This window comes from Pristiophorus japonicus, unplaced genomic scaffold, assembly GCF_044704955.1.
Source record: "Pristiophorus japonicus isolate sPriJap1 unplaced genomic scaffold, sPriJap1.hap1 HAP1_SCAFFOLD_484, whole genome shotgun sequence".
Lineage (NCBI taxonomy): Eukaryota > Metazoa > Chordata > Chondrichthyes > Pristiophoridae > Pristiophorus > Pristiophorus japonicus.
Genome location: NW_027254389.1, coordinates 102,513 through 123,158, shown reverse-complemented (window position 1 = coordinate 123,158; position 20,646 = coordinate 102,513). Strand labels below are relative to the sequence as shown.

The 20,646-nt window shown below is 54.2% G+C and overlaps 1 protein-coding gene across 1 annotated transcript in view; it reads left to right on the top strand.

Annotated features, from left to right (window-relative positions):
- Positions 1–20,646, top strand: part of LOC139253260 (plasma membrane calcium-transporting ATPase 3-like) — a 144,689-nt gene that overhangs the window by 62,791 nt on the left and 61,252 nt on the right. The window contains 4 exon segments of the mRNA XM_070873472.1: positions 471–558; positions 9,374–9,480; positions 12,442–12,633; positions 17,997–18,210. Of these exon segments, the coding sequence (XP_070729573.1) occupies positions 471–558; positions 9,374–9,480; positions 12,442–12,633; positions 17,997–18,210 (601 nt within the window).

The window sequence follows — 20,646 nt, the reverse complement described above, 5'->3', positions numbered from 1 at the left end:
TACACACTGTGTACATACCCCGTTCACACTCCGTACACCCCGTACACACCCCGTACACTCCGTGTACACACCCCGTACACACTCAATACACACCCCGTACACACCCGGTACACACCTTGTACACACTCTGTACACAGCCCATACACTTCGTGTACACACCCCATACGCACCCCGTACACACTGCACACACACTGTGTACACACCCCGTACACACTGTGTACACACCCCGTACAGACCTGGGAAGGCCGGGATTTCTGGGCCTATAATATATATATATATACAGAATCAGTTTTATCATTACTAAACACTTTTACTCTTACTCGGACACACGCGCGCACTCAGACTCACGAGCTTACACTTACCCCGGGGGTGGGGGGGGTACGTTTGACCTCATTCGCTCTTAACGTGGTTTCTTCTCCCCACTGCCCCCACACCCCCCTCTAACCGGTTTCTCCCTCCTGCCCGTGCAGATAGAGCAGGAACGGCTGGACAAAGTGTGGCCCAGGCTGAGAGTGTTGGCTCGCTCCTCTCCGACGGACAAGCACACCCTGGTGAAAGGTAGGCTCTGGCATCGCCGGTTGGCGCTGCTCTCGCCGTCGTTAGCGGGGCCGGGCCGTGCCGTCCTGGGCCGATAGCCGGATCGGTCGGGGGAGCTGTCTTAAGGGCCATCGTCACCATGGGCGGTCCCTCGGGTCGAGGAAGACTTGCTTCCACGTCAAAAAGGTTCACGGGTGTTCCAATGAAGGACCCGGTATTCCCGGATCCCGAACTGCATCCCGAAGGGCGGATGATGCCTGTGGGTGGATTGTTTTAACGTGGGGTGCCCGTTGCACACCAGCCACCACACGGGGCTTGACAGAGCGAGGTCTGGGTCCAGGGGGCAAGGGTCAACCAGGACGACTGGAGACCAGCTCTGCTGCACGGGCCCAGTGCGCCCACATATCGCACACAGTGTGGGCTGGGCCCCGTGCTGCCCCCTGGGCCCTCGCCTCTCCTGGGCCCCGAACTCGCGCCTCTCCCGGGCCCCGATCACGTCCCCCTATTCACTGGAGCTTAGAAGGATGAGAGGGGACCTCATAGAAACATGTAATATTCTGACGGGACTGGACAGGTTAGATGCAGGAAGAATGTTCCCGATGTTGGGGAAGTCCAGAACCAGGGGTCACAGTCTAAGGATAAGGGGTAAGCCATTTAGGACCGAGATGAGGAGAAACTTCTTCACCCAGAGAATTGTGAACCTGTGGAATTCTCTACCGCAGAAAGTTGTTGAGGCCCAGTTCGTTAGATATATTCAAAAGGGAGTTAGATGTGGCCCTTACGGCTAAAGGGATCAAGGGGTATAGAGAGAAAGCAGGAAAGGGGTACTGAGGGAATGATCAGCCATGATCTTATTGAATGGTGGTGCAGGCTCGAAGGGCCGAATGGCCGACTCCTGCACCTATTTTCTATGGTTCTCTCGTCGCTCCTTCGCCCCGACCTCACCGCTCCTGCTGTACCGGCCCACGCTCCAATCACCGACCTGGGTCTTGGTGACGTCCCTCTGCGCTGCCATCGCTCTTCTGCACCGGCGCTCGCTGCTCCCTGGTGCGTTAGGCCTCCTCTCTGCTCCCTGGTGCGTTAGGCCTCCTCTCTGCTCCCTGGTGCGTTAGGTCTCCTCGCTGCTCCCTGGTGCGTTAGGCCTCCTCTCTGCTCCCTGGTGCATTAGGCCTCCTCTCTGCTCCCTGGTGCGTTAGGCCTCCTCTCTGCTCCCTGGTGCGTTAGGTCTCCTCGCTGCTCCCTGGTGCGTTAGGCCTCCTCGCTGCTCCCTGGTGCGTTAGGTCTCCTCGCTGCTCCCTGGTGCGTTAGGCCTGCTCTCTGCTCCCTGGTGCGTTAGGCCTCCTCTCTGCTCCCTGGTGCGTTAGGCCTCCTCGCTGCTCCCTGGTGCGTTAGGCCTCCTCGCTGCTCCCTGGTGCGTTAGGCCTGCTCGCTGCTCCCTGGTGCATTAGGCCTCCTCTCTGCTCCCTGGTGCGTTAGGCCTCCTCTCTGCTCCCTGGTGCATTAGGCCTCCTCTCTGCTCCCTGGTGCGTTAGGCCTCCTCTCTGCTCCCTGGTGCGTTAGGCCTCCTCGCTGCTCCCTGGTGCGTTAGGCCTGCTCGCTGCTCCCTGGTGCGTTAGGCCTGCTCGCTGCTCCCTGGTGCGTTAGGCCTGCTCGCTGCTCCCTGGTGCGTTAGGCCTGCTCGCTGCTCCCTGGTGCGTTAGGCCTCCTCTCTGCTCCCTGGTGCGTTAGGCCTGCTCGCTGCTCCCTGGTGCGTTAGGCCTCCTCGCTGCTCCCTGGTGCGTTAGGCCTCCTCGCTGCTCCCTGCGCTCCCCGGCCAGCTCCGATGGTGCTCGCAGACCCCAGGGCAGCGCGGAGCATCTGGCCTGCGCGGTTTTGTGTTTTTTTGCCCGTTGTGCGGTTACACGTTCACGGGGTTGCGCGGAGGCCCGTCGGTAAGGATCGCGGCCCGCGTGGCGGCCTGGAGCAGGCCGAGGATGTTGACGTACGTTTGGGGGTGGGGGGTGGGGGCCGCCCCAAACGGAGAAGGACGCTCCGTCAACCCTCGCGGTCGACAGTGTCAACGGCCTTTGTAAGGTCGAAGAAGGCCGTGTTTCAGGGCCTGCACTGCTCCCTGCATTGTTCCTGCAGCTGTCGCGCTGCAAAGATCATTTCCGTTGTACCCTGGAGGGGAGAAAACCCGCACTGTGAGTCCGGGAGGGGCTACTCGACCACGGGGAGACGACGGTTGAGGAGAACTCGAGTGACGACTTTCCCAGTGGCTGATAGGAGGGAGATTCCCCTGTAGTTGCCTCAGTCGGACTTGTCCCCTTTTTTTAAAGCTGGTCACGATCACTGCATCCCTGAGATCTCCCGGCATGCTCTCCTCCCTCCAGATGTAACCCCACTTTTTAAAAAAGGAGGGAGAGAGAAAACAGGGAATTATAGACCGGTCAGCCTGACCTCAGTAGTGGGTAAAATGATGGAATCAATTATTAAGGATGTCATAGCAGCGCATTTGGAAAAGAGGTGACATGATAGGTCCAAGTCAGCATGGATTTGTGAAAGGGAAATCATGCTTGACAAACCTTCTGGAATTTTTTGAGGATGTTTCCAGTAGAGTGGACAAGGGAGAACCAGTTGATGTGGTATATTTGGACTTTCAGAAGGCTTTCGACAAGGTCCCACACAAGAGATTAATGTGCAAAGTTAAAGCACATGGGATTGGGGGTAGTGTGCTGACGTGGATTGAGAACTGGTTGTCAGACAGGAAGCAAAGAGTAGGAGTAAATGGGGACTTTTCAGAATGGCAGGCAGTGACTAGTGGGGTACCGCAAGGTTCTGTGCTGCGGCCCCAGCTGTTTACATTGTACATTAATGATTTAGACAAGGGGATTAAATGTAGTATCTCCAAATTTGCGGATGACACTAAGTTGGGTGGCAGTGTGAGCTGCGAGGAGGATGCTATGAGGCTGCAGAGTGACTTGGATAGGTTTGGTGAGTGGGCAAATGCATGGCAGATGAAGTATAATGTAGATAAATGTGAGGTTATCCACTTTGGTGGTAAAAACAGAGAGACAGACTATTATCAGAATGGTGACAGATTAGGAAAAGGGGAGGTGCAACGAGACCTGGGTGTCATGGTACATCAGTCATTGAAGGTTAGCATGCAGGTACAGCAGGCGGTGAAGAAAGCAAATGGCATGTTGGCCTTCATAACGAGGGGATTTGAGTACAGGGACAGGGAGCTGTTACTACAGTTGTACAGGGCCTTGGTGAGGCCACACCTGGAGTATTGTGTACAGTTTTGGTCTTCTAACTTGAGGAAGGACATTCTTGCTATTGAGGGAGTGCAGCGAAGGTTCACCAGACTGATTCCCGGGATGGTGGGACTGACATATCAAGAAAGACTGGATCAACTGGGCTTGTATTCACTGGAGTTCAGAAGAAAGAGAGGGAACCTCATAGAAACGTTTAAAATTCTGACGGGCTTAGACAGGTTAGATGCAGGAAGAATGTTCCCAATGTTGGGGAAGTCCAGAACCAGGGGTCACAGTCTAAGGATAAGGGGTAAGCCATTTAGGACCGAGATGAGGAGAAACTTCTTCACCCAGAGAATTGTGAACCTGTGGAATTCTCTACCATAGAAAGTAGTTGAGGCCAATTCACTAAATATATTCAAAAGGGAATTAGATGAAGTCCTTACTACTCGGGGGATCAAGGGGTATGGTGAGAAAGCAGGAATGGGGTACTGAAGTGCATGTTCAGCCATGAACTCATTGAATGGCGGTGCAGGCTAGAAGGGCTGAATGGCCTACTCCTGCACCTATTTTCTATGTTTCTATGAGGTCATGTATACGCGCCAACAGTGCCTCTCCGCCATACCTCAGTGCCTCAGCAGGGATTCCATCCGCTCCTGTACGTAGGGACTACCTATGATGGCGAGGCCCAGGAGGGGCCGTGAGTTCGGGGCCCAGGGGCAGCACGAGCCCAGCCCGCATTGTGCGATATGTGAGCGCACACTGGGTCCGTGCAGCAGAGCTGGTCTCCAGTCGTCCAGGTTGACCCTTGCCCCTGGACCAATACCTGGCTATGCCACCAACGCTGTCTCCACAAGATCCTGCAAATCCCCCGGGAGGACAGACGCACCAACGTTAGCGTCCTCGACCAGGCCCAACATCCCCAGCATCGAAGCACTGACCACACTCGACCAGCTCCGCTGGGCAGGGCCACATTGTCCGCATGTCCCCCCGACACGAGACTCCCAAAGCGAGCGCTCTACTCGGAACTCCTTCACGGCAAACGAGCCAAAGGTGGGCAGAGGAAACGTTACAAGGGACCACCCTCAAAGCCTCCCTGATAAAGTGCAACATCCCCCACCGACACCTGGGAGTCCCCGGGCCCAAAGACCAGTCCGCCCTAAGTGGAGGAAGTGCATCCGGGAGGTTCGCTGAGCACCTCGAGTCTCGTCGCCGAGAGCGTGCAGAAACCAAGCGCAGGCAGCGGAAGGAGCGTGCGGCAAACCAGTCCCACCCTCCCCTTCCCTCAACCACTGTCTGTCCCACCCTGTGACAGGGACTGTGGTTCCCGTATTGGGCTGTTCAGCCACCTGAGGCCTCGTGTTAAGAGTGGAAGCAAGTCTTCCTCGATTCCGAGGGACTGCCGATGATGAGATCTGTCAAGCCCCGTGTGGTGGCTGGTGTACAACGGCCACCCCACGTTAAAAAAATCCACCCACAGGCATCTTCCACCTTTCAGGATGTAGTTCGGGATCGGGGATGTTAGGTCCTTCATTGAAACACCTGTCAACTCATCACTTTTTGACGTGGGAGCAAGTCATCCTCGATACGAGGAACTGCCGATGATGATGATTGCAAGGCGGATGGAGTATAAAAGCAGGGAAGTCTTGCTCCAGTTATACAGGGTATTGGTGAGGCCACACCTGGAGTACTGCGTGCAGTTTTGGTTTCCGTATTTACGAAAGGATACACTTGCTTTGGAGGCAGTTCAGAGAAGGTTCACTCGGTTGATTCCGAGGATGAGGGGGTTGACTTATGAGGGAAGGTTGAGGAGGTTGGGCCTCTACTCATTGGAATTCAGAAGAATGAGAGGTGATCTTATGGAAACGTATAAGATTATGAGGGGGCTCGACAAGGTGGATGCAGAGAGGATGTTTCCACTGATGGGGGAGACTAGAACTAGGGAGCATGGTCTTAGAATAAGGGGCCACCCATTTAAAACTGAGATGAGGAGGAATTTCTTCTCTCAGAGGGTTGTAAATCTGTGGAATTCTCTGCCTCAGAGAGCTGTGGAAGCCGGGACATTGAATAAATTTAAGACAGAGAGAGACAGTTTCTTAACCGATGAGGGGATAAGGGGGCGGGCAGGGAAGTGGAGCTGAGTCCATGATCGGATCAGCCATGATCGTATTAAATGGCGGAGCAGGCTCGAGGGGCCGAATGGCCGACTCCTGCTCCTATTTCTGATGTTGTTATTGTGCATCCCTACTTGCCCCAGCGTGTCTCACTGGGCCAGCCACATTGCTGCGGGGTCTGGAGTTCAACAATTTCAGAGCGTGACCTCTGCCAAACGTTGTCTCCCTTCCCCCCACTGTCGCCCCCCCCCCCCGCTGCCCCCCCCAGAACCTCTTTATTTCTTTTGTTCTCTTTGGCTATAATGGTAGCTGGTTATTATCCCGCCATTCACACCCAATCTCGACGAATCTTTTTCTAACCTCGATCATCACCATTTCAATTCGGACCATCATCCCATTTGTCTCTCGAATCTCTCCTGCCTTCCACCCCATCACTGACCTTCCCTTTTGTTCTAACCCTCCCCCCTCCCCCTTTCAGCGCCCGTTTAACAACCTGTTCCTCTCCGACACTCTCCGCTTCTGATCAAGGGCCACCGACCCGAAACTTTAACTCCGCCTCTCTCTCCACAGATGCTGCCTGACTCGCCGAGAGTTCCAGCATCCTCTGTTTTTAACATCAGAAATAGGAGCAGGAGTCGGCCATTCGGCCCCTCGAACCTGCTCCGCCATTTAATGCGATCATGGCTGATCGGATCATGGACCCAGCTCCACTTCCCTGCCCGCCCCCTTATCCCCTTATCGGTTAAGAAACTGTCTATCTCTGTCTTAAATATATTCAATGTCCCGGCTTCCACAGCTCTCTGAGGCAGCGAATTCCACAGATTTACAACCCTCTGAGAGAAGAAATTCCTCCTCATCTCAGTTTTAAATGGGCGGCCCCTTATTCTGAGACCATGCCCCCTAGTTCTAGTCTCCCCCATCAGTGGAAACATCCTCTCTGCATCCACCTTGTCAAGCCCCCTCATAATCTTATATGTTTCCATAAGATCACCTCTCATTCTTCTGAATTCCAATGAGTAGAGGCCCAACCTCCTCAACCTTTCCTCACAAGTCAACCCCCTCATCCCCGGAATCAACCGAGTGAACCTTCTCTGAACTGCCTCCAAAGCAAGTATATCCTTTCGTAAATATGGAAACCAAAACTGCACGCAGTACTCCAGGTGTGGCCTCACCAATACCCTGTATAACTGGAGCAAGACTTCCCTGCTTTTATACTCCATCCCCATTGCAATAAAGGCCAAGATACCATTGGCCTTCCTGATCACTTGCTGTACCTGCATACTATCCTTTTGTGTTTCATGCACAAGTAACCCCCAGGTCCCGCTGTACTGCAGCACTTTGCAATCTTTCTCCATTTAAATAAAAATGTGTTTTTTTTATTTTTTCTGCCAAAGTGCATGACCTCACACTTTCCCACATTATACTCCATCTGACAAATTTTTGCCCACTCACTTAGCCTGTCTGTAATAGAAACATAGACATGTACAGCGCAGAAGGAGGCCATTCCGGCCCATCGTGTCCGCCCCGGCCGACAAAGAGCCGCACGGCCCTCGGTCAGCAGCCCTGAAGGTTACATATAAACCCACGAACAATGACGGAAAGGCAAAGAGCACCCAGCCCAACCAGTCCGCCCCACATAACTGCAACACCCCTCACACTGAAACATTCTACACTCCACCCCAACCGGAGCCACGTGATCTCCTGGGAGAGGCAAAAACCTGATAAAAACCCATTGTAATCAACGGAAACATTGGTTGCAGTGTGGGATGGATCAGTTCCTATGGAGTGGAGGGTAGCCAATGTAACCCCACTTTTTAAAAAATGAGGGAGAGAGAAAACAGGGAATTATAGACCGGTCAGCCTGACCTCAGTAGTGGGTAAAATGATGGAATCAATTATTAAGGATGTCATAGCAGCGCATTTGGAAAGAGGTGACATGATAGGTCCAAGTCAGCATGGATTTGTGAAAGGGAGATCATGCTTGAAAAATCTTCTGGAATTTTTTGAGGATGTTTCCAGTAGAGTGGACAAGGGAGAACCAGTTGATGTGGTATATTTGGACTTTCAGAAGGCTTTCGACAAGGTCCCACACAAGAGATTAATGTGCAAAGTTAGAGCACATGGGATTGGGGGTAGTGTGCTGACATGGATTGAGAACTGGTTGTCAGACAGGAAGCAAAGAGTAGGAGTAAATGGGGACTTTTCAGAATGGCAGGCAGTGACTCGTGGGGTACCGCAAGGTTCTGTGCTGCGGCCCCAGCTGTTTACATTGTACATTAATGATTTGGACGAGGGGATTAAATGTAGTATCTCCAAATTTGCGGATGACACTAAGTTGGGTGGCAGTGTGAGCTGCGAGGAGGATGCTATGAGGCTGCAGAGTGACTTGGATAGGTTAGGTGAGTGGGCAAATGCATGGCAGATGAAATATAATGTGGATAAATGTGAGGTTATCCACTTTAGTGGTAAAAACAGAGACAGAATATTATCTGAATGGTGACAGATTAGGAAAAGGGGAGATGCAAAGAGACCTGGGTGTCATGGTACATCAGTCATTGAAGGTTGGCATGCAGGTCCAGCAGGCGGTTAAGAAAGCAAATGGCATGTTGGCCTTCATAGCGAGGGGATTTGAGTATAGGGGCAGGGAGGTGTTGCTGCAGTTGTACAGGGCCTTGGTGAGGCCACACCTGGAGTATTGTGTACAGTTTTGGTCTCCTAACCTGAGGAAGGACATTCTTGCTATTGAGGGAGTGCAGCGAAGGTTCACCAGACTGATTCCCGGGATGGCGGGACTGACCTATCAAGAAAGACTGGATCAACTGGGCTTGTATTCACTGGAGTTCAGAAGAATGAGAGGGGACCTCATAGAAACGTTTAAAATTCTGACGGGTTTAGACAGGTTAGATGCAGGAAGAATGTTCCCAATGTTGGGGAAGTCCAGAACCAGGGGTCACAGTCTAAGGATAAGGGGTAAGCCATTTAGGACCGAGATGAGGAGAAACTTCTTCACCCAGAGAGTGGTGAACCTGTGGAATTCTCTACCACAGAAAGTTGTTGAGGCCAATTCACTAAATATATTCAAAAAGGAGTTAGATGTAGCCCTTACTACTCGGGGGATCAAGGGGTATGGCGAGAAAGCAGGAATGGGGTACTGAAGTTGCATGTTCAGCCATGAACTCATTGAATGGCGGTGCAGGCTCGAAGGGCCGAATGGGCTACTCCTGCACCTATTTTCTATGTTTCTATGTTTCTATGTATTGGACATGTTACGTGTGCAATAACGCTACATACTGAGTGCTGTTTAACTGAACAAGATACACGCTTGGCTCTGCTTTAATACGGCCCAAAAGTGCCTGACTCTCAAAATTGCTGGCCTTTTATACCAGTGGCCTCCAGCAGTGACGCCATCCGGTGGCTACAAACAGCATGTACACACATGACAGGACCGTGTCACGTTGCTGAGACCCGTGTTGTGTCTGCGTGCAGGGATCATAGACAGCATGGCCGGTGAGCAAAGGCAAGTGGTGGCAGTGACGGGCGATGGAACCAATGACGGACCCGCGCTGAAAAAAGCGGATGTTGGATTTGCGATGGTAAGACCCCAACTGACTCGCACCCGAGAACGTTCCATCCTTTCTGCTCCTCAGGACATCCCAAGTCCCTTCACAGCCACTGAAGTGCTTTTGAAGGGCAGGCAGCGCTGAAAGGTACCAAACGCGGCGGCCAATTTGCGCACAGCAAGCTCCCACAAACACCAGTGTGATAATGACCCCGTTTTTTTTTTTAGCGACGTTGGTTCTGGGATAAATATTGGCCCCGGGATACCAGGGGAGCGCCGCACTGCGATGTCGGAGGGGCGGTACTGAGGGAGTGTCGTACTGTCGGAGGGGCGGTACTGAGGGAGCGCCGCACTGTCAGAGGGGCGGTACTGAGGGAGCGCCGCACTGCGATGTCGGAGGGGCGGTGCTGAGGGAGCGCCGCACTGCTCTGTCGGAGGGGCGGTACTGAGGGAGCGCCGTACTGTCGGAGGGGCAGTACTGAGGGAGTGTCGTACTGTCGGAGGGGCGGTACTGAGGGAGCGCCGCACTGTCAGAGGGGCGGTACTGAGGGAGCGCCGTACTGTCGGAGGGGCAGTACTGAGGGAGTGTCGTACTGTTGGAGGGGCGGTACTGAGGGAGCACTGCACTGTCGGAGGGGCGGTACTGAGGGAGCGCCGTACTGTCGGAGGGGCAGTACTGAGGGAGTGTCGTACTGTCGGAGGGGCGGTACTGAGGGAGCGCCGCACTGTCAGAGGGGCGGTACTGAGGGAGCACCGCACTGTCGGAGGGGCAGTACTGAGGGAGTGCCGCACTGCGCTCTCGGAGGGGCGGTACTGAGGGAGTGCCGCACTGTCAGAGGGGCGGTACTGAGGGAGTGCCGCACTATCGGAGGGGCGGTGCTGAGGGAGCGCCGTACTGTCGGAGGGGCAGTACTGAGGGAGTGTCGTACTGTCGGAGGGGCGGGACTGAGGGAGTGCCGCACTGTCGGAGGGGCGGTGCTGAGGGAGCGCCGTACTGTCGGAGGGGCAGTACTGAGGGAGTGTCGTACTGTCGGAGGGGCGGTACTGAGGGAGCGCCGCACTGTCGGAGGGGCGGTACTGAGGGAGCACCGCACTGTCGGAGGGGCAGTACTGAGGGAGTGCCGCACTGCGCTCTCGGAGGGGCGGTACTGAGGGAGTGCCGCACTGTCGGAGGGGCGGTACTGAGGGAGCCCCGCACTGTCGGAGGGGCGGTACTGAGGGAGTGCCGCACTGTCGGAGGGGCGGTACTGAGGGAGTGCCGCACTGTCGGAGGGGCAGTACTGATGGAGTGCCGCACTGTCGGAGGGGCGGTACTGAGGGAGTGCCGCACTGTCGGAGGGGCAGTACTGAGGGAGTGCCGCACTGTCGGAGCGGGCGTGTTTCGGGATAAGACCGAGGTCTCCGTCTGCCCTCTCGGGTGGATGTAAAAGATCCCGGGGCCACTATTGGAAAAAGAGCAGGGGGAGTTCTTCCCGGTGTCCTGGGGATCAATGTGTATCCCTCGACCAACATCACTGAAGAAACAAATTAAGCTGTTTACTGTTTGTGGGATCTTGCAGTGCACAACATGACTGCCGACAAACTAACATTGATGATACTTCAACAGTATTTAATTGGCTGTGAAGTGCTTAGCAACGACCTTAGGATGTGATATGGTGCTCCCTGCCCTGAGAGTGTTGGATGGGACAGTGTAGAGAGAGCTTTACTCTGTATCTAACCCCCTGTACCTGCCCTGGGAGTGTTTGATGGGACAGTGTAGAGGGAGCTTTACTCTGTATCTAACCCCCTGTACCTGCCCTGGGAGTGTGTGACGGGACAGTGTAGAGGGAGCTTTACTCTGTATCTAACCCCCTGTACCTGCCCTGGGACTGTTTGATGGGACAGTGTAGAGGGAGCTTTACTCTGTATCTAACCCCGTGCTGTACCTGCCCTGGGAGTGTTTGATGGGACAGTGCAGAGGGAGCTTTACTCTGTATCTAACCCCCTGTACCTGCCCTGGGAGTGTTTGATGGGACAGTGTAGAGGGAGCTTTACTCTGTATCTAACCTCCTGTACCTGCCCTGGGACTGTTTGATGGGACAGTGTAGAGGGAGCTTTACTCTGTATCTAACCCCCTGTACCTGCCCTGGGACTGTTTGATGGGACAGTGTAGAGGGAGCTTTACTCTGTATCTAACTCCCTGTACCTGCCCTGGGAGTGTTTGATGGGACAGTGTAGAGGGAGCTTTACTCTGTATCTAACCCCCTGTACCTGCCCTGGGAGTGTGTGACGGGACAGTGTAGAGGGAGCTTTACTCTGTATCTAACCCCGTGTACCTGCCCTGGGAGTGTGTGACGGGACAGTGTACAGGGAGCTTTACTCTGTATCTAACCCCGTGCTGTACCTGCCCTGGGAGTGTTTGATGGGACAGTGTAGAGGGAGCTTTACTCTGTATCTAACCCCCTGTACCTGCCCTGGGAGTGTTTGATGGGGACAGTGTAGAGGGAGCTTTACTCTGTATCTAACCCCCTGTACCTGCCCTGGGAGTGTGTGATGGGACAGTGTAGAGGGAGCTTTACTCTGTCTCTAACCCCGTGCTGTACCTGCCCTGGGAGTGTTTGATGGGGACAGTGTAGAGGGAGCTTTACTCTGTATCTAACCCCGTGCTGTACCTGCCCTGGGAGTGTTTGATGGGACAGTGTAGAGGGAGCTTTACTCTGTCTCTAACCCCGTGCTGTACCTGCCCTGGGAGTGTTTGATGGGACAGTGTAGAGGGAGCTTTACTCTGTATCTAACCCCGTGCTGTACCTGCCCTGGGAGTGTTTGATGGGACAGTGTAGAGGGAGCTTTACTCTGTATCTAACCCCCTGTACCTACCCTGGGAGTGTGTGATGGGACAGTGTAGAGGGAGCTTTACTCTGTATCTAACCCCCTGTACCTGCCCTGGGAGTGTTTGACGGGACAGTGTAGAGGGAGAACGAGTCTGACCATGCAGTGACTGTACCGTCTTTCACAGGGCATCGCGGGAACGGATGTGGCCAAGGAAGCTTCAGACATCATCCTGACGGATGATAACTTCTCGAGCATCGTGAAGGCGGTGAAGTGGGGCCGGAACGTCTACGACAGTATCTCCAAATTCCTGCAGTTCCAGTTGACGGTGAACATGGTGGCTGTGATTGTGGCCTTCACTGGGGCCTGCATCACCCAGGTTCGTGACACGTCGGGGCATCTCCCGCCCAACGCTCGATGTAGACCCAGTCGTGGGTGCGCCGTGCCCGAAGGTCTCGGATACGATCGATCCTCTCACTTACCGGAACCGAGAGATCCTATCTATCGGGGAAGACTAAACAGGCGGGGCCTCCTTGCTCTCGGAAAGAGTAGGCTGAGCCTCTCACCTGTTGGAGATATCTGTACACTGACTGGTGTCTCTCAGTCCCCTCTCCCTCAGGGAGATATCTGTACACTGACTGGTGTCTCTCAGTCCCCTCTCCCTCAGGGAGATATCTGTACACTGACTGGTGTCTCTCAGTCCCCTCTCCCTCAGGGAGATATCTGTACACTGACTGGTGTCTCTCAGTCCCCTCTCTCTCCCTCAGGGAGATATCTGTACACTGACTGGTGTCTCTCAGTCCCCTCTCTCTCCCTCAGGGAGATATCTGTACACTGACTGGTGTCTCTCAGTCCCCTCTCTCTCAGGGAGATATCTGTACACTGACTGGTGTCTCTCAGTCCCCTCTCCCTCAGGGAGATATCTGTACACTGACTGGTGTCTCTCAGTCCCTCTCCCTCAGGGAGATATCTGTATACTGACTGGTGTCTCTCAGTCCCCTCTCCCTCAGGGAGATATCTGTACACTGACTGGTGTCTCTCAGTCCCCTCTCCCTCAGGGAGATATCTGTACACTGACTGGTGTCTCTCAGTCCCCTCTCTCTCCCTCAGGGAGATATCTGTACACTGACTGGTGTCTCTCAGTCCCCTCTCCCTCAGGGAGATATCTGTACACTGACTGGTGTCTCTCAGTCCCCTCTCCCTCAGGGAGATATCTGTACACTGGCTGGTGTCTCTCAGTCCCCTCTCCCTCAGGGAGATATCTGTACACTGACTGGTGTCTCTCAGTCCCCTCTCTCTCCCTCAGGGAGATATCTGTACACTGACTGGTGTCTCTCAGTCCCTCTCCCTCAGGGAGATATCTGTACACTGACTGGTGTCTCTCAGTCCCTCTCCCTCAGGGAGATATCTGTACACTGACTGGTGTCTCTCAGTCCCTCTCCCTCAGGGAGATATCTGTACACTGACTGGTGTCTCTCAGTCCCCTCTCCCTCAGGGAGATATCTGTACACTGACTGGTGTCTCTCAGTCCTTCTCCCTCAGGGAGATATCTGTACACTGACTGGTGTCTCTCAGTCCCTCTCCCTCAGGGAGATATCTGTACACTGACTGGTGACTCTCAGTCCCCTCTCCCTCAGGGAGATATCTGTACACTGACTGGTGTCCCTCAGTCCCTCTCCCTCAGGGAGATATCTGTACACTGACTGGTGTCTCTCAGTCCTTCTCTCTCAGGGAGATATCTGTACACTGACTGGTGTCTCTCAGTCCCTCTCCCTCAGGGAGATATCTGTACACTGACTGGTGTCTCTCAGTCCCCTCTCCCTCAGGGAGATATCGGTACACTGACTGGTGTCTCTCAGTCCCCTCTCCCTCAGAGAGATATCTGTACACTGACTGGTGTCTCTCAGTCCCCTCTCCCTCAGGGAGATATCGGTACACTGACTGGACCAGCCATGCCTTAAATCTACTCTCAGTCTAAGTCAGAAGGTTATGCATTCAACGTCCCACTTTAGAGCTCTATAATCCAGGCCCAAACTCCCTCACAGGTGACTTCTACCTGGTGTCCTGAGCAGAATATTGATCCCTCAACCTACATTATAGAAATATAAGTGTGTTTCTTGGTTCTATCCTTCTCTCCTTCCTCCATCTCTCCCTCCTTTCTTTGCTGGAATTCTTTAAGGATGCAATGAAGAGGGTGGATAAAGGGGAACCAGTGGATGTGGTGTATTTGGACTTCCAGAAGGCATTTGACAATGTGCCACATAAAAGGTTACTGCACAAGATAAAAGTTCACGGGATTTGGGGGTAATATATTAGCACAGATAGAGGATTGGCTAACTAACAGAAAACAGAGAGTCGGGATAAATGGTTCATTCTCGGGTTGGCAAACAGTAACTAGTGGGGTGCCGCAGGGATCAGTGCTGGGACCCCAACTATTTACAATCTATATTAACGACTCGGAAGAAGGGACTGAGTGTAACGTAGACAAGTTTGCTGACGATACAAAGATGGGAGGAAAAGCAATGTGTGAGGAGGACACAAAATCTGTAAAAGGACACAGACAGGCTCAGTGAGTGGGCAAAAATTTGTCAGATGGAGTATAATGTGGGAAAGTGTGAGGTCATGCACTTTGGCAGAAAAAAATCAAAGAGCAAGTTATTATTTAAATGGAGAAAGATTGCAAAGTGCTGCAGTACAGCGGGACCTGGGGGTACTTGTGCATGAAACACAAAAGGATAGTATGCAGGTACAGCAAGTGATCAGGAAGGCCAATGGTATCTTGGCCTTTATTGCAAAGGGGATGGAGTATAAAAGCAGGGAAGTCTTGCTCCAGTTATACAGGGTATTGGTGAGGCCACACCTGGAGTACTGCGTGCAGTTTTGGTTTCCATATTTACGAAAGGATATACTTGCTTTGGAGGCAGTTCAGAAAAGGTTCACTCGGTTGATTCCGGGGATGAGGGGGTTGACTTGTGAGGAAAGGTTGAGGAGGTTGGGCCTCTACTCATTGGAATTCAGAAGAATGAGAGGTGATCTTATCGAAACGTATAAGATTATGAGGGGGCTCGACAAGGTGGATGCAGAGAGGATGTTTTCACTGATGGGGGAGACTAGAACTAGGGGGCATGGTCTTAGAATAAGGGGCCGCCCATTTAAAACTGAGATGAGGAGGAATTTCTTCTCTCAGAGGGTTGTAAATCTGTGGAATTCGCTGCCTCAGAGAGCTGTGGAAGCCGGGACATTGAATATATTTAAGACAGAGATAGACAGTTTCTTAACCGATAAGGGGATAAGGGGGCGGGCAGGGAAGTGGAGCTGAGTCCATGATCGGATCAGCCATGATCGTATTAAATGGCGGAGCAGGCTCGAGGGGCCGAATGGCCGACTCCTGCTCCTATTTCTTATGTTCTTATGTACCTTAATTTCCTCTTTCCTTCCCCCTCTCCCTTCCCTCCTTCATTCACTCATTCCCTCCCTCCCTTTTTAAAAATTCGTTCCTGGGATGTGGGCGTCGCTGGCAAGGCCGGCATTTATTGCCCATCCCTAATGGCCCCTTGAGAAGGTGGGGGTGAGCCGCCTTCTTGAACCGCTGCAGTCCGTGTGGTGAAGGTGCTCCCACAGTGCTGTTAGGGAGGGAGTTCCAGGATTGTGACCCAGCGACGATGGAGGAACGGCCGATATATTCCCAAGTCGAGGGATGGTGTGTGTGACTGGGAGGGGAACGTGGAGGTGGGGGTGTTCCCATGGACCTGCTGCCCTTGACCTTCTGGGCGGTAGAGGCCGCGGGTTCGGGAGGTGCTGCCGAAGAAGCCTTGGCGAGTTGCCGCGGTGCATCTTGTGGACGGTGCACACTGCAGCCAGGGGGCGCCGGTGGTGGAGGGAGTGAGTGTTGAAGGTGGTGGGGAGCGTGGCCCATCAAACCTTCCATCGCTCCCGCTCTCTCCCTCACTTCTTTCCTTCCCTCGCTCCCTGAAGGTTGCGGGGCAGGTAGGGAAAGCGGTTGAACAAGCTCACGGGATCCTAGGCGTCATCAATAGAGGCACAGAGTACAAAAGCAAGGAGGTGATGATGAACCTGTATAAAACACTGGTTCGGACCCAGCCGGGGTACTGTGGCCAATTCCGGGCACCGTACTTTAGGGAGGATGTGAAGGCCCCAGAGAAGGAGCAGAGGGAGACTGACCAGAATGGTTCCCGGGGGGGGATGAGGGCCCTCAGTGACGGGGAGAGACTGGAGAAGCCGGGGTTGTTCTCCTCGGAGCAGAGAAGGTTGAGAGGGAGATTTGATCGAGGTGATCACAATCACGAGGGGCCTGGACAGAGTCAGAGAGAGAGAGAGAAACTGTTCCCATTGGTGGAAGGGTGGAGAACCAGAGGGACACAGATTGAAGGCGATTGGCAGAAAGGCGACAACGAGGGAAAACGTTTTTACGCAGCGAGTGGTTAGGATCTGGAATGCGCTGCCTCAGAGGGTGGTGGAGGCAGACTCATTCGTGGCTTTCAAAAGGAGTTGGATAAGTATCTGATGGAACTAATATTGCAAGGGCCACGGGGAAAGGGTGGGGGAGTGGGATTGGCTGAGGTGCTCTTGCAGAGAGCCGGCACGGGCTCGATGGGCCGAATGGCTTGTATGGTTCTCCCTCACTCCCTCCCTCTCTCCTCTCTCCTCCCTCCCTCGCGCCTCTCTCCCTCCCCCCTCCCTGTCTCCTCCCTCCCTTCTCTCTCGCTCCCTCCCTCGCACTTCCCTCCCTCGCTCCTCCCTCCCTCCGCCCTCTCTCCCTCCCTGCCCTGCTCCCTCCCTCCCTCTAACCCTCCCTTGCTCTCTCCTCTGCCCCTCGCTCCCTCTCTCGCTCCCTCCCTCACTCCCTCTCTCCTCCTTCCCTCTTTCCTCCCTCCCTCGCTCCCTCCCTCCTTCGCTCCTTCCCTTGCTTTCTCCCTCTCGCTCCCTCCCTCCTTCGCTCCTTCCCTTGCTTTCTCCCTCTCGCTCCCTCTCTCCTCCCTCGCTCCCTCTCTCCCTCCCTCCTTTGCTCCTTCCCTTGCTCTCTCCCCCTCGCTCCCTCCCTCGCTCCCTCTCTCCTCCCTCCCTCGCTCCCTCCCTCCTTCGCTCCTACCCTTGCTCTCTCCCTCTCACTCCCTCTCTCCTCCCTTGCTCCCTCTCTCCCTCCCTCCTTCTCTCCTTCCCTTACTCTCTCCCCCACGCTCCCTCCCTCGCTCCCTCTCTCCTCCCTCCCTCACTCCCTCCCTCCTTCACTCCTTCCCTTGCTCTCTCCCTCTCGCTCCCTCTCTCCTCCCTCGCTCCCTCTCTCGCACCCTCTCTCCTCCCTCCCTTGCTCCCTCCCTCCCTCCTTCGCTCCTTCCCTTGCTCTCCCCTCCCTCGCTCCCTCCCTTGCTCCCTCTCTCCTCCCTCCCTCTCTCCTCCCTCCCTCGCTCCCTCCCTCCTTCGCTCCTTCCCTTGCTCTCTCCCTCTCGCTCCCTCTCTCCTCCCTCGCTCCCTCCCTCACTCCCTCTCTCCTCCCTCCCTCGCTCCCTCCCTCCCTCCTTCGCTCCTTCCCTTGCTCTCTCCTCCCTCGCTCCTTCCCTCGCTCCCTCTCTCCTCCCTCCCTCCTTCGCTCCTTCCCTCGCTCTCTCCTCCCTCTCGTTCCCTAACCTCGCTCCCCCCCCCCTCCCCTGCACATGTACTGCCTATACCTCGCCTCTCACCGCCTCTCTCCGTCTCTCTCTCTCTCTCTCCCCTCCCCTCCAGGACTCCCCACTCAAGGCGGTGCAGATGCTCTGGGTCAACCTGATCATGGATACCTTTGCCTCTCTGGCCCTGGCCACCGAGCCCCCCACGAACGCCCTGCTCCTGCGACGGCCCTACGGGCGTAACAAGCCGCTCATCTCCCGCACCATGATGAAAAACATTCTTGGCCACAGCATCTACCAGCTCATCATCATCTTCAGCCTGCTCTTCGCTGGTACGTCGCGCTCGGCCCATGGCGTCCATCCGCGGGCCGGCATCACGGCGTGTCCATCGTGCCCCGTCCATTCCAGACGGGTCAACACCCACAAGGTGCCAGGGTGACCGAGAGCTTATGGTAACATCACTCCCGATACAGAGTAAAGCTCCCTCTACACTGTCCCATCAAACACTCCCAGGGCAGGTACAGGGGGTTAGATACAGAGTAAAGCTTCCTCTACACTGTCCCATCAAACACTCCCAGGGCAGGTACAGGGGGTTTGATACAGAGTAAAGCTCCCTCTACATTGTCCCATCAAACACTCCCAGGGCAGGTACAGGGGGTTAGATACAGAGTAAAGCTCCCTCTACACTGTCCCATCAAACACTCCCAGGGCAGGTACAGCACGGGGTTAGATACAGAGTAAAGCTCCCTCTACACTGTCCCATCAAACACTCCCAGGGCAGGTACAGCACGGGGTTAGATACAGAGTAAAGCTCCCTCTACACTGTCCCATCAAACACTCCCAGGGTGGGTACAGGGGGTTAGATACAGAGTAAAGCTCCCTCTACACTGTCCCATCAAACACTCCCAGGTCAGGTACAGGGGGTTAGATACAGAGTAAAGCTCCCTCTATACTGGCCCATCAAACACTCCCAAGGCAGGTACAGGGGGTTAGATAGAGAGTAAAGCTCCCTCTACACTGTCCCCATCAAACACTCCCAGGGCAGGTACAGGGGGTTAGATACGGAGTAAAGCTCCCTCTACACTGTCCCATCAAACACTCCCAGGGCAGGTACAGCACGGGGTTAGAAACAGAGTAAAGCTCCCTCTACACTGTCCCATCAAACACTCCCAGGGCAGGTACAGCACGGGGTTAGATACAGAGTAAAGCTCCATCTACACTGTCCCATCAAACACTCCCAGGGCAGGTACAGGGGGTTAGATACGGAGTAAAGCTCCCTCTACACTGTCCCCATCAAACACTCCCAGGGCAGGTACAGCACGGGGTTAGATACAGAGTAAAGCTCCCTCTACACTGTCCCATCAAACACTCCCAGGGTGGGTACAGGGGGTTAGATACAGAGTAAAGCTCCCTCTACACTGTCCCATCAAACACTCCCAGGGCAGGTACAGCACGGGGTTAGATACAGAGTAAAGCTCCCTCTACACTGTCCCATCAAACACTCCCAAGGCAGGTATAGGGGGTTAGATAGAGAGTAAAGCTCCCTCTACACTATCCCATCAAACACTCCCAGGGCAGGTACAGCACGGGGTTAGAAACAGAGTAAAGCTCCCTCTACACTGTCCCATCAAACACTCCCAGGGCAGGTACAGCACAGGGTTAGATACAGAATAAAGCTCCATCTACACTGTCCCATCAAACACTCCCAGGGCAGGTACAGGGGGTTAGATACGGAGTAAAGCTCCCTCTACACTGTCCCCATCAAACACTCCCAGGGCAGGTACAGCACGGGGTTAGATACAGAGTAAAGCTCCCTCTACACTGTCCCATCAAACACTCCCAGGGCAGGTACAGAACAGGGTTAGATACAGAGTAAAGCTCCCTCTACACTGTCCTATCAAACACTCCCAGGGCAGGTACAGCACGGGGTTAGATACAGAGTAAAGCTCCCTCTACACTGTCCCATCAAACACTCCCAGGGTGGGTACAGGGGGTTAGATACAGAGTAAAGCTCCCTCTACACTGTCCCATCAAACACTCCCAGGGCAGGTACAGCACGGGGTTAGATACAGAGTAAAGCTCCCTCTACACTGTCCCATCAAACACTCCCAGGTCAGGTACAGGGGGTTAGATACAGAGTAAAGCTCCCTCTATACTGTCCCATTAAACACTCCCAAGGCAGGTACAGGGGGTTAGATAGAGAGTAAAGCTCCCTCTACACTGTCCCCATCAAACACTCCCAGGGCAGGTACAGGGGGTTAGATACGGAGTAAAGCTCCCTCTACACTGTCCCATCAAACACTCCCAGGGCAGGTATAGCACGGGGTTAGAAACAGAGTAAAGCTCCCTCTACACTGTCCCATCAAACACTCCCAGGGCAGGTACAGCATGGGGTTAGATACAGAGTAAAGCTCCATCTACACTGTCCCATCAAACACTCCCAGGGCAGGTACAGGGGGTTAGATACGGAGTAAAGCTCCCTCTACACTGTCCCCATCAAACACTCCCAGGGCAGGTACAGCACGGGGTTAGATACAGAGTAAAGCTCCCTCTACACTGTCCCATCAAACACTCCCAGGGCAGGTACAGCACGGGGTTAGATACAGAGTAAAGCTCCCTCTACACTGTCCCATCAAACACTCCCAGGGCAGGTACAGGGGGTTAGATACGGAGTAAAGCTCCCTCTACACTGTCCCCATCAAACACTCCCAGGGCAGGTACAGCACGGGGTTAGATACAGAGTAAAGCTCCCTTTACACTGTGACCAC